Source organism: Pempheris klunzingeri, chromosome 1 (genome assembly GCF_042242105.1).
Source record: "Pempheris klunzingeri isolate RE-2024b chromosome 1, fPemKlu1.hap1, whole genome shotgun sequence".
Classification (NCBI taxonomy): domain Eukaryota; kingdom Metazoa; phylum Chordata; class Actinopteri; order Acropomatiformes; family Pempheridae; genus Pempheris; species Pempheris klunzingeri.
The window spans coordinates 7,501,810-7,513,498 of record NC_092012.1 but is presented as its reverse complement, the minus strand read 5'-3'; the positions used below and the strand labels follow the sequence as shown (position 1 = coordinate 7,513,498).

Here is an 11,689-nt window from a genome sequence, read left to right as displayed (position 1 = left end):
ACCAATATTAACCCGTTGCCAAGCAGTCGACTAGCGTTAGCAGGCTACACGGCTAGCTATGCTAACAAAACAAAGCTAATCCTCCTTATCCAGACTACTATTTTTCTAGGAGGCAACGTTAGTTACTTGGATAATTTTGCTTTGAAAAGCTAAATGTAAAGGCTGGTAATACTCACCCCGCTCGCTGCATTGCTTGTGTTGTTCTTCCCTTCACTGAACACAAGAGCGCCTCTTCACGATTTGAAAAATTCGCTCTTGTGAAACGTTTTTCCGACCGGCCGACATTTCAACCAATCACAGCGCGGACATGGCGTTCAGTAGCGGAAGTCCCGCCTCTAGTACCCAACTCGTAACCTGATTGGCTAAATCATCACCATCTCAAATATTGTGCATTGACAGTTAATTCTTGCTCAGAATCACACTCTTAATGCATTGACACAGAATAGCTAAAAACAAGGATAATAAAGCTGAACAAAGGCAAATATAAACATTTAAACTACTTTATACAGATCTCAATACATATAATGTATAAATATAGGAAAAACAACTACATTTGTATACAAACAAAAAAGAAAGTGCAGACTGTGCAGTGGTGCACGGTACAAAGATGCTGGAACAAATCTGAAATGATTCATGTAACGGGTTACATTATTTCATTATACATTAGGCAGGTGGATATGACACCTTTCTGATGCTGTATGAGTGTTCATGATCTTTGATAAAATAATTTAAGGTTTAGTAATATAGTATCACTAGTACCCACAACTAGTAATGCTATTAAGTCACTTAAATATTCCAATTAAGATTTTAATTGTTGATATTTAGGAATATTAGTCCAGTAATTGAAAATATTACAATGGACAATGTTATCTTATTAATTCAACTGTTAATTATTTTCAGCAAATTCTAAATTAAAGTTATTAAGTCACAATCTTAATCGTATTCACTTATGTATAATTACATTATGAGATTATCAATTAGAATCACTTGATTGTAAATCTGAAGGTCCATTTTTTTCTCTTGTCCCGTATATTAACTCATAAGCAGTCCACATATTATTATGATATTATTTAAAGGTGCTATCTTCCTCTTCTTGTTCTTATTCATGATTATTCATGACTTATTCTGTGTTTGTGTTCATGAGTGTTTTCTCTGGATTAAAACAAAGGAATTGATGCTACCTCTGGCAAGACAAAACTCAATTCACTCCTATTTAGAATTAGAATGACATGCAGCCAGATTTGGTTAATAAAAGTTTATTTGAAAAATCATAATAAATAGCATTGTAGATAAATACTGTCAGTTTTTACACATTAACGTAACAATGTGACATGTCACACAGGTCTACAGGAAGAAGAACAATCATTTGAGGAAAATAAAAATGTACTCTGTATTACAAACAAACTGATATTAACAGTAACTAAACTTTTAATTTATGAAGTTGTCACTTCTTCTCGAGAACCAAACCTTCTCTTCCCCTGGCAGGACTGTTTCCTTTTGTCCTGACATGTTTTATGTGAGTGATGTACAGTCAAACTGCTCTCACTCAACATGACAGTACAATCCAGTTGGCTGCGTGTGAGCACAAGCAGTATAAAAATGAAACAGTACGTGGTAACGGTGACATAATGCAGCACTACAGTTTAGAACTGAAAGAGAAATTATCATTTTGAATTTTACGTAGTTTTTGTTCCCTGCAGTCTCTTCAAGCCCCACACGTGTGGAAATCAGAGAATTTAGTTTAAAATATTTGTATAAACATATAGAGAACTGGCTCATAATGTAGCTATTCTGATGTATTAATAGCTTTTTGCACAAAAAAGGTTCCTCAGAAACATTTAGAGCCCTTACGTTAAATATTTTGCTAAACTTCCATTATGTGTTTGTGCAACTTATGCCCATTTCAGTTTACCCACACATCCTACAACAGTCATCACGTGATGTCTGGAGGTCAAATACCTCCATGAGTTTAGTGCAGACTGCAAGTTGTGATTCACTTTAACATTACGTCAGCTCATATCAGGTCAGGGGTGCTCTTTGCAATGATTTTAAATCACCCATAATGCACTCTTTTCACATGTCTCATGACCAGCTGGGATCCCTCAGCTGTGACTTGTGAAGCCGGAGGTTTAGCAGCAAGCGCAGACCTTGGCTGACGTTTTCTTTGGACATTTACAATTTTTCTTGTCTTTGCAGTTTGGAGCAGAGAGGAGAGGCAGACTGTAGAGGATGATGATAATCAAATTCAGCACCACACAAAACAGTGCTACACCCACTGAGTTGGCAAAAGTGATGGTTGTGGAGTGCTCCACGAGCCAGGGGCGCCGCGTCACCATGTCCTGTTCGATGGCCTTCATCTGGAAGTGGGTGCCGAGGATGCCACACACATGGAAGAGTTGATGGCTGTGACCTGCAGAGGGAGCAGTCGAGTCGTGTTAGAGCTCAGTAGTTGGAGTGAATTCAATCCTTCACCACTGAGCAAATGAGTCACATTGCCAGCGGATTCAAACAGAATGGAAAATTTGGAGTTGGTTATGCTTTAGCATGATTTCACAATGGTTAACACAAATGAGAATACATTTAATGTGTTAATGTGAATCTAGTGTCTTACAAAATTTGAGTATTCATTTGTTGTGGCCTGACTTGAACTGAACTTGAACTTTTTCATAATGGAATTAATTCTTCAAATAATTTTAGTACACATAAATGCATCATTATGGCACACTTTTAAATTGTATTGTATTTTGTTCAATAATTGACCATTGATTTATTAGATTTACGTAGTTAGATAACTGACTTTATTGACAGTATAGAACCCACTCAAAGTCTATGAGTGCTTTACAAAGGTGACAGCTACAGGAAAGCTGTCTCATAAATAGTAAATAAAAACACTGGAAACAGCATAAAATTAAATGTGAGCTGAAAAATGTAAAATGTAAAGCTCCGGTGATAATTCTCTGTACGTTCTTTGGCACACTGGGAAAACAAACCGATGCATAACATGCTAATGACAATAGCTACTTCTCAGATCAATCTTACCTATGTAGTCAAAGCTGCCGGGTGCCAGGCGCTCAGGCAAATGTGTGGCAAACAGAAAGCCTGTGAGGAAAGCCAAGGCGATGTGGTTGTAGTGGAGCATGTTGGTATCACTGTCTGTGCAGCCCTCCCCGACACACAGAAACACCTGTGAACACAACACACAGGTTAAATTTGACAGAAACAACAACATGGAACATAGAAACAAAACAAGTACAAGTATAAGTTGTCGCTGTCACAGCACCGTATCATATCATATCATATCAGATTCGTATCATATATCGTATTGTAATTTGAATAACTTTTGCAATGTGCATTTAAAAATGCTTTTAAAAATGTTTGATATTACTTGACATCATGTCACATGTGAGATAACCCTTGTCATAGACATTAACACAAAGAAACATGGAGCACCAGAGCCAATGATCCACCCTGAAAAAAATGTAGGAATTTTATTGTTCAATTCTTTACTGTTTAGCAGAAAAGTCACTCCTGTTGAAGATTTGGGTTTTAAAATGATGTCCAATATATTTGACATGTACACTGATATGTGTCACTTCTAACATCATCTTGGCCAATATACTAGACTTTATGAACCCTATGAAACAACTCTTCTACGACCTTCAAGATGTGTTCAGTGTGAAGACACAGATGTGTGAAGTGCAGAGCAATGAAGATGCAGCCTTACCCTATAGAAGAGAGGAATGTTGTCAAACAGGTAGGGGTAGGCGAAGGCAACAACACGGAGGTATTTGCTGTACTTTGGACTCTGGCACTCAGGGAATCTGTAATACAGCAAAAGAAGATGTTATTTTCAATAATGACTAACAATATTTATATGAACTGAATATTCCTGATGGTTACAGCGTGTTATATCTGTGGAGGAAGTTATGCAGAAACTACTTGCACACCATCACCATGGATAATTCCAAACCTACATAGGAATTTGGTTTAATTGGTATTTAAACACTGAATAAATTAAAATGAAAGTACAAAGCCATGTGTGTAGTAATCCATGTGGGCACAGTTTAAATGTCATGTCATCCTTATGGTAGATGTAGCTACTGGGTGCAAAAAGCCACAACTGTGACAGACTGTGACAGACTGAAGGACTGTGTTATTCAATGTAACATGATATTTTTCTCATCAGTGGGATTCTTCACAGAATGTTTTTAAACACGGTATTATCCATGTATTGTATAATACTAGAGCACTTCAATCACCTTTGATTTTCTTAAAGTCAGTATGCCATTGTTGTTGCAGAACACGTTTTTCTGCTCTTTTTGTTAGCTCCTCTAACCTGCTCAGCTGAAACTACAGTAACAGTGTTCAGGGTTGGTCCCTATAGTCACTGGGTATCGCCCATTAAACAGTGAGTTTCTCAATTGTACTTTTGAAATCCCAGTCAACAGTGTCTGTGGGATGAAGTCTGTCTGTCTGTCTGTTTCTTGCTAACGTCATTTAAGGCACAACAAAAATGATTTTAGATAGAACAGTGAAGTGATGGCAGGAGTTTGTTAGATTTTTAGCAAATGCATTGTCTTTACCTCTTTACGATGTCATGATTATATTGCAGATATGGTAAGCCAAGCCTTAGCAGTGGGGAGAGATGAGTGAAAGAAGAACAATTAGCTTTACCAAGCCAACATCAATCCAGTACAAGAAGAGATAACAGAGGCAACAATGTGATAATTGTAAATACAAGGTGAAACAGTACTGAATTGATTCAGAATCTCCTTCCCAACAACAAAAGTTGTTGAAAAAACAAGACAAGAGATTTATCATTTTATTTCGCTGCTTTACTCGTCAGCCACAGTGATCAGGCTGCTTGGCAGGATTTATCAAACATATTTACTCAAATGCACAATCTGACATCACAAATACTAACAATGAAATGTTGTCATGGTCCAGGACTAGACGTTAAAGTTAAACTGTGATGTGATTGGCAAATAGGAAAGTTGGGAACAAAACCAACACTGACTGAAGACACTTAATTAGAGTAAAGTCTGAGGAGAACATGAGAAAAAAAAATTAGTATTACTATGCAAACATGCTAATGTAAAAGTTAAATAAATGACTATTGCTGAACTCATTAACACAATGAAGATTGAGCCTGTGGCCCACAACTGAAAGACCTTTTATTTGCACTTCTTCTCAGTGCATGTAATATTGGTATTACAAAAATCACAAGTACTGTTCATTACCCAGCAGTGGTTGGCCCACTAGAGCGGGTCTCTGCTTGTATTGCATGTAAACGCCCAAAAAACAAAGAAAAGATTGATGACTACATGCGATAAAACTTTATAAACTAGTCAAAATGCAACAGAAAGAAGTTCCAAAAAAGAGAAACAAATTTGGCATTCAGGTGGAGAAAGTCATAAAGCAAAGCAACCATCACCAAGGATGCTGTTTGGATCTCTGCTAGCGTGAGGTCCAAAAACACACCTGCAGACCCAAACAGGGAAGTCAAGAGTGCTTCTTTAAGCTCCAGTTTGTGCCTCTCGTGTATTATCAGTACATTTAGAACTATTAACTTATTAACTATTAAAACTGGGGCTTGCTAATGTTAACATGTAGTCATGGGTTTGCATGCTGGCTAGTAACATGAATTAACAGGTTACTCTTTCCTTTTTCAAAAGAGAATATCAAGATTTAGTATTAGCTGTAAAAAATCTATTTGCTCACCATACCTGGAGTAGCAGGCCATGCTGGTGCAGATGATGGTGTTGAACACAGCAATGGGGATGTAGCACTGGTGGAAGAAGCTGTTCACCCACTTGTCCGGGAAAACATAGGCTGAATAGATAATTGCTGATCCTGCAGGATACATCAACAGTGCAAAACTGTAAACTTTTAACACTGTGTTTTATAATATGACATATATACACTCCAGCCTGAGGGATTTATCATTTATTTACGATATTTTGTCCACCACCAGTTATATCCACAAAGAGATCAGAGTATTTTAAACACCTGTCGATACAGTGCCTTCCATTGCACAGCACTATGTGTTTACCAAAGAAAATGTCACAGTATTATAACTATTCACACTCAAAGTGTCACTATTGAGGATATAATTAAGTTTAACTAATTCTTGTTGTAATATACAATATGTGAGAACTCTGTTAACAACAAATACAGCAATTTCTGATTTAATTTGATTTAACTAGATTTCACTTTACTGTCAGATTTCTCTACAGTTTTTACTGATAAGTGGTGGAGTGCCTGGAGGGCTCAGTGCATAAAACAGAACTGCTCAGTGTAATTTCTCATTCTGGGTCATAGTGAACTGTTCAGCAGTGAACCACTTACACTTACCCAGGCTGTAGAAACTGAGGGCGCCGTAGTCGAAAAAGAAGCAGATGTGGCGTGCCCGCTCCGACATGGTGCTGAAGGTGTGAGCACAGCTGGACGCCAGTGGATAAATACAGCAGGAGAGCAGGAAGATGACCAGAGGCCACGTGAAGGAGTCCTGCCATGCTGTCTGAATCAGCACCACCGTCACTAGTTTCCATAGGAAGTACCTGCAAGGAGAAACACGATACATTTAGTTGATTAGATTGGATGACATGCAGCAGCACTGATTAGTTTTACAGTTAATAATATTATCAAGCATTTGTTGCCATACATAATGCAAAAAGAAGCACAAAATGCACATCTAAACATCCAAATACTGACATATTAAAGGAAAATCCTGCATAAATGAGTAGATAAGAAGAATCTAATCAGTGGAATCGCTGTGTCACTATAGCGTGACTTCTTTTGCATACAAACCTATGCTATACCTTCAATGGTGGCTGTTACTACATGACTAATTTTGCCTGATTCATTGCGTAACGCCATCTGTCACACTGTAGTACAATCACCTGTAGTCTAGTAGTATCGCTGGAATATTTGCACATGAATGAGATAATAAAGGAGTAGCTGAAAATATGGTGCATGATATTTGTACATCATACACCAAATATGGGTGTGAGCGCACTGTAAACACACTTTTCCTCTTAGACTTCAGTGCTGACAAAGGCACATTAACAGCACGTAAAACCACAACTTGTCATTTTGCATTTCTGTTTGTTTAAAGATTAAATAAAGTAGTTACAACATGGCAATTACTAAGCTTCAGAGGTGTTAGTAGGTCTATTTTTGATCTGTGTAGAGAGCCATGCTAGCGGTCTTCCCCTGACCCCCAGTCTTTATGCTGAGCTGAGCCAACAGCCTCCCAGCTCTGGCTATATGTATTTCATGCACAGACATGAGAGCAAGGATCCATCTTTTCATCTGACTCTCGGCAAGAGAGGAAATAAGCATATTTCCTAAATAATAAACAATTTTTTAAACTAACCAAAAACAATGTGGAACAGCTCCTTGCTGTGAGGTGACGGTAAACACTAAACCACTGAGACAGTCAGAGGGAGGCTTATTTTAATGAGCAAAAATACAAAATAATAGAAATATACAAACCTGCTATGTGATGTCCACCTCTGAATTATTATTACAAACAGAATGCCAACATTGTTTGGATATCACTTTTTGATCTTATTACATTTCTACTGTATATTCCCCACATTAGGACGGATGAGTCAGACATTTAATGAGCTATGCCTTTAAAGGACACATACGTGGGCTTATCATCCCTGTACCTGTCAGTACCTGCCAATGTTAGCAAAACTTAGATGTTCATAATCAGCCACTATGTGCATTTTCACTTAATTAAACCAGGCATTTGTCAGCTACTGTCAGTTACACAACAGCTAACAATTCTGCAGAAAAACCACAATCTTATCAGGAGACTAGTTTGCCTTGTGTATCTGTGTATTGCGTCTACTGTTTCCACGTCTCGGTGCACCTCATTAACAAATCAACATTATTTGTGCTTTTCCCCGTCACTGAGCAGTTAACTAATTGTGGCAACTCATATGAAAGCCTGCAGCACAGATCTGCTCATTAGTGGCTGCCCTGCAGGTCCACGCAAAGCCCCATGACACAAACACCCATGTACCCTGCTGAGCATATCCTCAACATGCACCCACAACCAAACACACACACACACAGACGATCTGCGTGGACCATGCAGTCAAAGCAACTGGCATCTCACTGGGGAGGAAGTGCAGTGCGGCTGGTGGAAGCAGTAACCTCTGTAATAACTTTATATGCAGAGATGTACTCAAGTGAACACACACACACACACACACACGTGCACACTAACTGACTAGTTATAGAGCCGCCACAAGTTTTAGATTTAAAATCCATTCTGTGTTTGTCAAACAGAGAGGAGACGCTGACTTTTTAAAAAAAAGATCAGTGACAAGACCATGTGACTCATTTGATACCCATGTACTGTACATACCAAACCTCCATTATAACATTCCTCAAATTAGTAAAAACAAGTTAACCTAAATACAATGCATGCTAGAAGGTGTGTATTTCAAACAGTGTAAATCCATATTTTTACAGTGTGTGGGACAAAGTAAATGACAGACATGTAAATGTGTAAACTGAACAATAATAACTGTATTATAAGAGTCCTGTTGCACAGAAAACGCTGTTGACAGGGAGGGACTGTGAGACTGCAGGAGGTCTATTGGACCCACATGGTTGCTGGGATATATGACTTCAAAACAAACTTGTCTGTATGTGCAATGCTTCTCATTTTACTTGAGTCAATCCAGACTGATGGCTGCAAGTCCTGTGAGTGATTTGGCACATATGTGTCCTGTGCCAGCCCTCTACAGTATCCACAGTGGCTTAATTACAATGTAAGTCCCTCTCCTGGCATTTATCAAGTCCATCTATGGTACTAAATTCACACTGGGATGCATTCACTGGCTTATAGTATGAATACTAAGAAGACACATACTGTAACTCTGGATAGGAAGCAGTAAAATTAATGGTAGGCTTTACTCAGACTGTGACAGAAGTGATATAATACATCCTCTGTTTTTGCCTGATAATAGGTACAGAACCTCGGTAGACAGAAAATTAACTGGTGCATAAAACCACATAGTTAAATTCTGGATACCTCTCTGACCTACAAGCTCAACAAGCTATGCAAGATTCTTTTAACATGAAGCCAAAGAATGCAAAGAGGCATCCTGCTTTGCTTTGGCTGGAATTTGGAAAATCCTACGTTCGGTATGAAGAAATCCAAAATCTGTGCACATGTACAATGTTACTTCTGGTTATTAAATATGCTGTAGGGAGTTCTCCTTGAATTGTGGAGGACAAGGTGATAATCCTACTTGGTGCTGAGCTTTGACCTCTTTCACGAATCTGGCCACCTTCCTCCAAAACAACTGAACTTATCTTCCCCCGGATATGTCACATGTTGTCAGCCTACCAAACACAGGTACCAACCACGCATTTGTGAAATGTGGAGTGCTTTGCAGTAAAATTAACATTTGTCAGCTGTACCAGGTGGGCAGAAAGTGGGTCCAGATGTTGAGCGTCTCATTGGTCATCTGGAAGAGGCTCAGGATGCAGTCAGTAGCTGAGCTGTGGGGGTGTCGGTAGCCGGAGATGATGCTGTCCTCATGGAAAACCTGGAGAGAGAAACTTCTGGGTTAGTTTGACTACTTGGTGAAACCTAATTTTCTCTTACTCTGGAGGCAGGAGGAGTCTCTCAGAGCTATTTTGAGCAAAGGGTAACAAGTTATACAAGACTAGGAAATCTTCAGCAGCCCAAGTGTGGCAACTTTAATGTCAAGGTGTCCAAAAGGTAAATCTGTGGGGCCACAAGATGATTAAATGTATAAGAAAGAAATTTAGATGTTTCTGTTGATCAGGATGATATTTTTTGCTTTTTTCCCCCCTTGCCAAACACTCGATTATTTCACCTTTTTAGGCCTTTAGAAATCCTTCAAACTAAACAATTTGAGTGGGAGAAATCAGTCTTTGGTTGATCTACTCACAGCTCATCTCCATACGTAACTGTCACGATGAGTCACATTAATTTGTTCTAAGGGGTCACAAGCCAAAAAAGTTAGAAAGCACTGATGTCAACTCCAAGCCATGCAGGAGGGGGAGCTAGATGGAGTTCCTCCCTCTCAAACAAACAAATGCTTAGATTTATCAGTCTCTGCACTGCACTCACAGGTAAAGCTGAGAAATCGATGTTGTATTTTTTCATGAAGTGAAATATGAAAGGAATAATAAATAAATCCAAGTATGACTTTGTGAGCAAAACAATTACACTTTTTTTTTTATTCAAATCTTTTGCATTAAAATCTTCTTTAAAATCACCAAGGGCCTTTTTCTTTTAAAGTTTCCACCCAAACCCCAGACTGAATCCAGCTCAGTCTGCCTGTGTGGAAGCTGCAATGTCCTTAAATGTCCAGTAAAGATACAGTGAAGATGAACTTACTTTGGGCACTTGATTGATGGTGAAGACTCGTGGTAATTTCATGAGGTTGAGCATGACTACTGCAAGGTGGTGCTGCTGCTGCTGCTGCTTCAGAGGAGAGCTGAACTGAGGCCGCCAGCAGGCTGTGCCTCCGTCTTTATAAGGCTTGTGTTGCCATGTTGTCCTCAAGGTTTCTGCCCTTCATCTCCTCCCTCTTCAAACCCAGCGAGAATATCCAGTGTACCTGTGCCACTCCCCCCCTCCCACCTCCTCCTCTTCCTGCTGTCTCGCTGGAGGTGGAGGATATGTGCACACAGGTGTAGACACACACACACAAAAGCATGCATACACACATGCACACACAACTGCAGCCTGGCATGATTTTTCTGTAAAAAAAAGGACATGTTTTTCAAGACTAGGCTGCTACAATTATAACATCTTCACATTCACATTAAAAAAAAAACTTGTTTCCAAAACAAAGCTCTTCTTTTGTTAAACTCACAAGAGATGACAGTCCAGCCAGTAAGGCAGGTTTAAGGAAAAAAAAACAAAAAACACCCAGCTGTGATTGACAACAGATAAATTTTTTCAGTCATCTTCCCTCCAGCAACTCTGCAAAGTGCAGCAGACGAGGAGCTCAGCTCAGCGCTGAACCTCAAGAACAAGTGCTATCTGAGTTTCAGCCGGTCCAGATAAGGCGGACATCATGAATGAGGGGTGTGAATTGGTCTGGCTGAAAAAGTCAACAGAGTTCCTTTCACGCCACTTTCTTGCTCGTCTCCTGGTTAAACTGACATGTCACCATCTGCCCTCAGACCGACTGCAGTCGTCACACCCAGCAGAGACGGCCGAGCCCAGTCAGAGCTCCCCGGGCCTGTTATCTTGTTTAAACTCTGAAGCAATGAAAGCAAACATGTCCCACCGCCACCGCACTATTAGGAAGTGGAAAGTGTGAGAGGTTATTTGTGGCTTGTTTGTCAGTTGGCTGATGTCACAAATAAAAGAAAAAGTCAATAACATTATGTTAGTGTGATATATTTTTACTTTGGTGACATCACTTCAGTGTATACAAATGCAAGACATCAGACTCCCTTGAGTTTATGGATAAATAATAAGTTAATACTTTACCACAAAGGATTGAAGGAAAACCAAAACTATTCTGGTTTTGAATCCCTAATCCTGAGTATCAAGCTTCTGTTTACTTTGAAGCATACACATTTTATCATTATGATCCTTTAAACTCTATGAATTTGTCATGTCAAAAGGAGTCAGCTCTAAATTTAAGATAAGAGATAAGAGAGAGACTTCATTTAT

The 11,689-nt window shown here is 39.1% G+C and overlaps 1 protein-coding gene across 1 annotated transcript; it reads right to left on the bottom strand.

Annotated features, from left to right (window-relative positions):
* Positions 1-2,129: 2,129 nt before the first annotated feature.
* Positions 2,130-10,473, bottom strand: paqr5b (progestin and adipoQ receptor family member Vb). The gene is made up of 8 exons (XM_070833779.1): positions 10,397-10,473; positions 9,448-9,575; positions 6,355-6,560; positions 5,727-5,853; positions 4,584-4,628; positions 3,725-3,821; positions 3,040-3,184; positions 2,130-2,410 (listed from the first exon to the last, which is right to left on the bottom strand). The coding sequence occupies exons 1-8, from the start codon at positions 10,448-10,450 to the stop codon at positions 2,130-2,132; spliced, it is 1,083 nt and encodes a 360-aa protein (XP_070689880.1). The 5' UTR covers positions 10,451-10,473.
* Positions 10,474-11,689: the final 1,216 nt, after the last annotated feature.

Bases quoted from the DNA above. Each gene is read 5' to 3' on its own strand.
- paqr5b (XM_070833779.1), bottom strand. From the start codon at position 10,450: ATGCTCAACCTCATGAAATTACCACGAGTCTTCACCATCAATCAAGTG. The intron at 6,561-9,447 runs GTACAGCTGACA...TTCTCCTTGCAG, and splicing joins ACCCACTTTCTGCCCACCTG to GTACTTCCTATGGAAACTAG. The intron at 4,629-5,726 runs GTATGGTGAGCA...CCCACTGCTAAG, and splicing joins AGCATGGCCTGCTACTCCAG to GCTTGGCTTACCATATCTGC.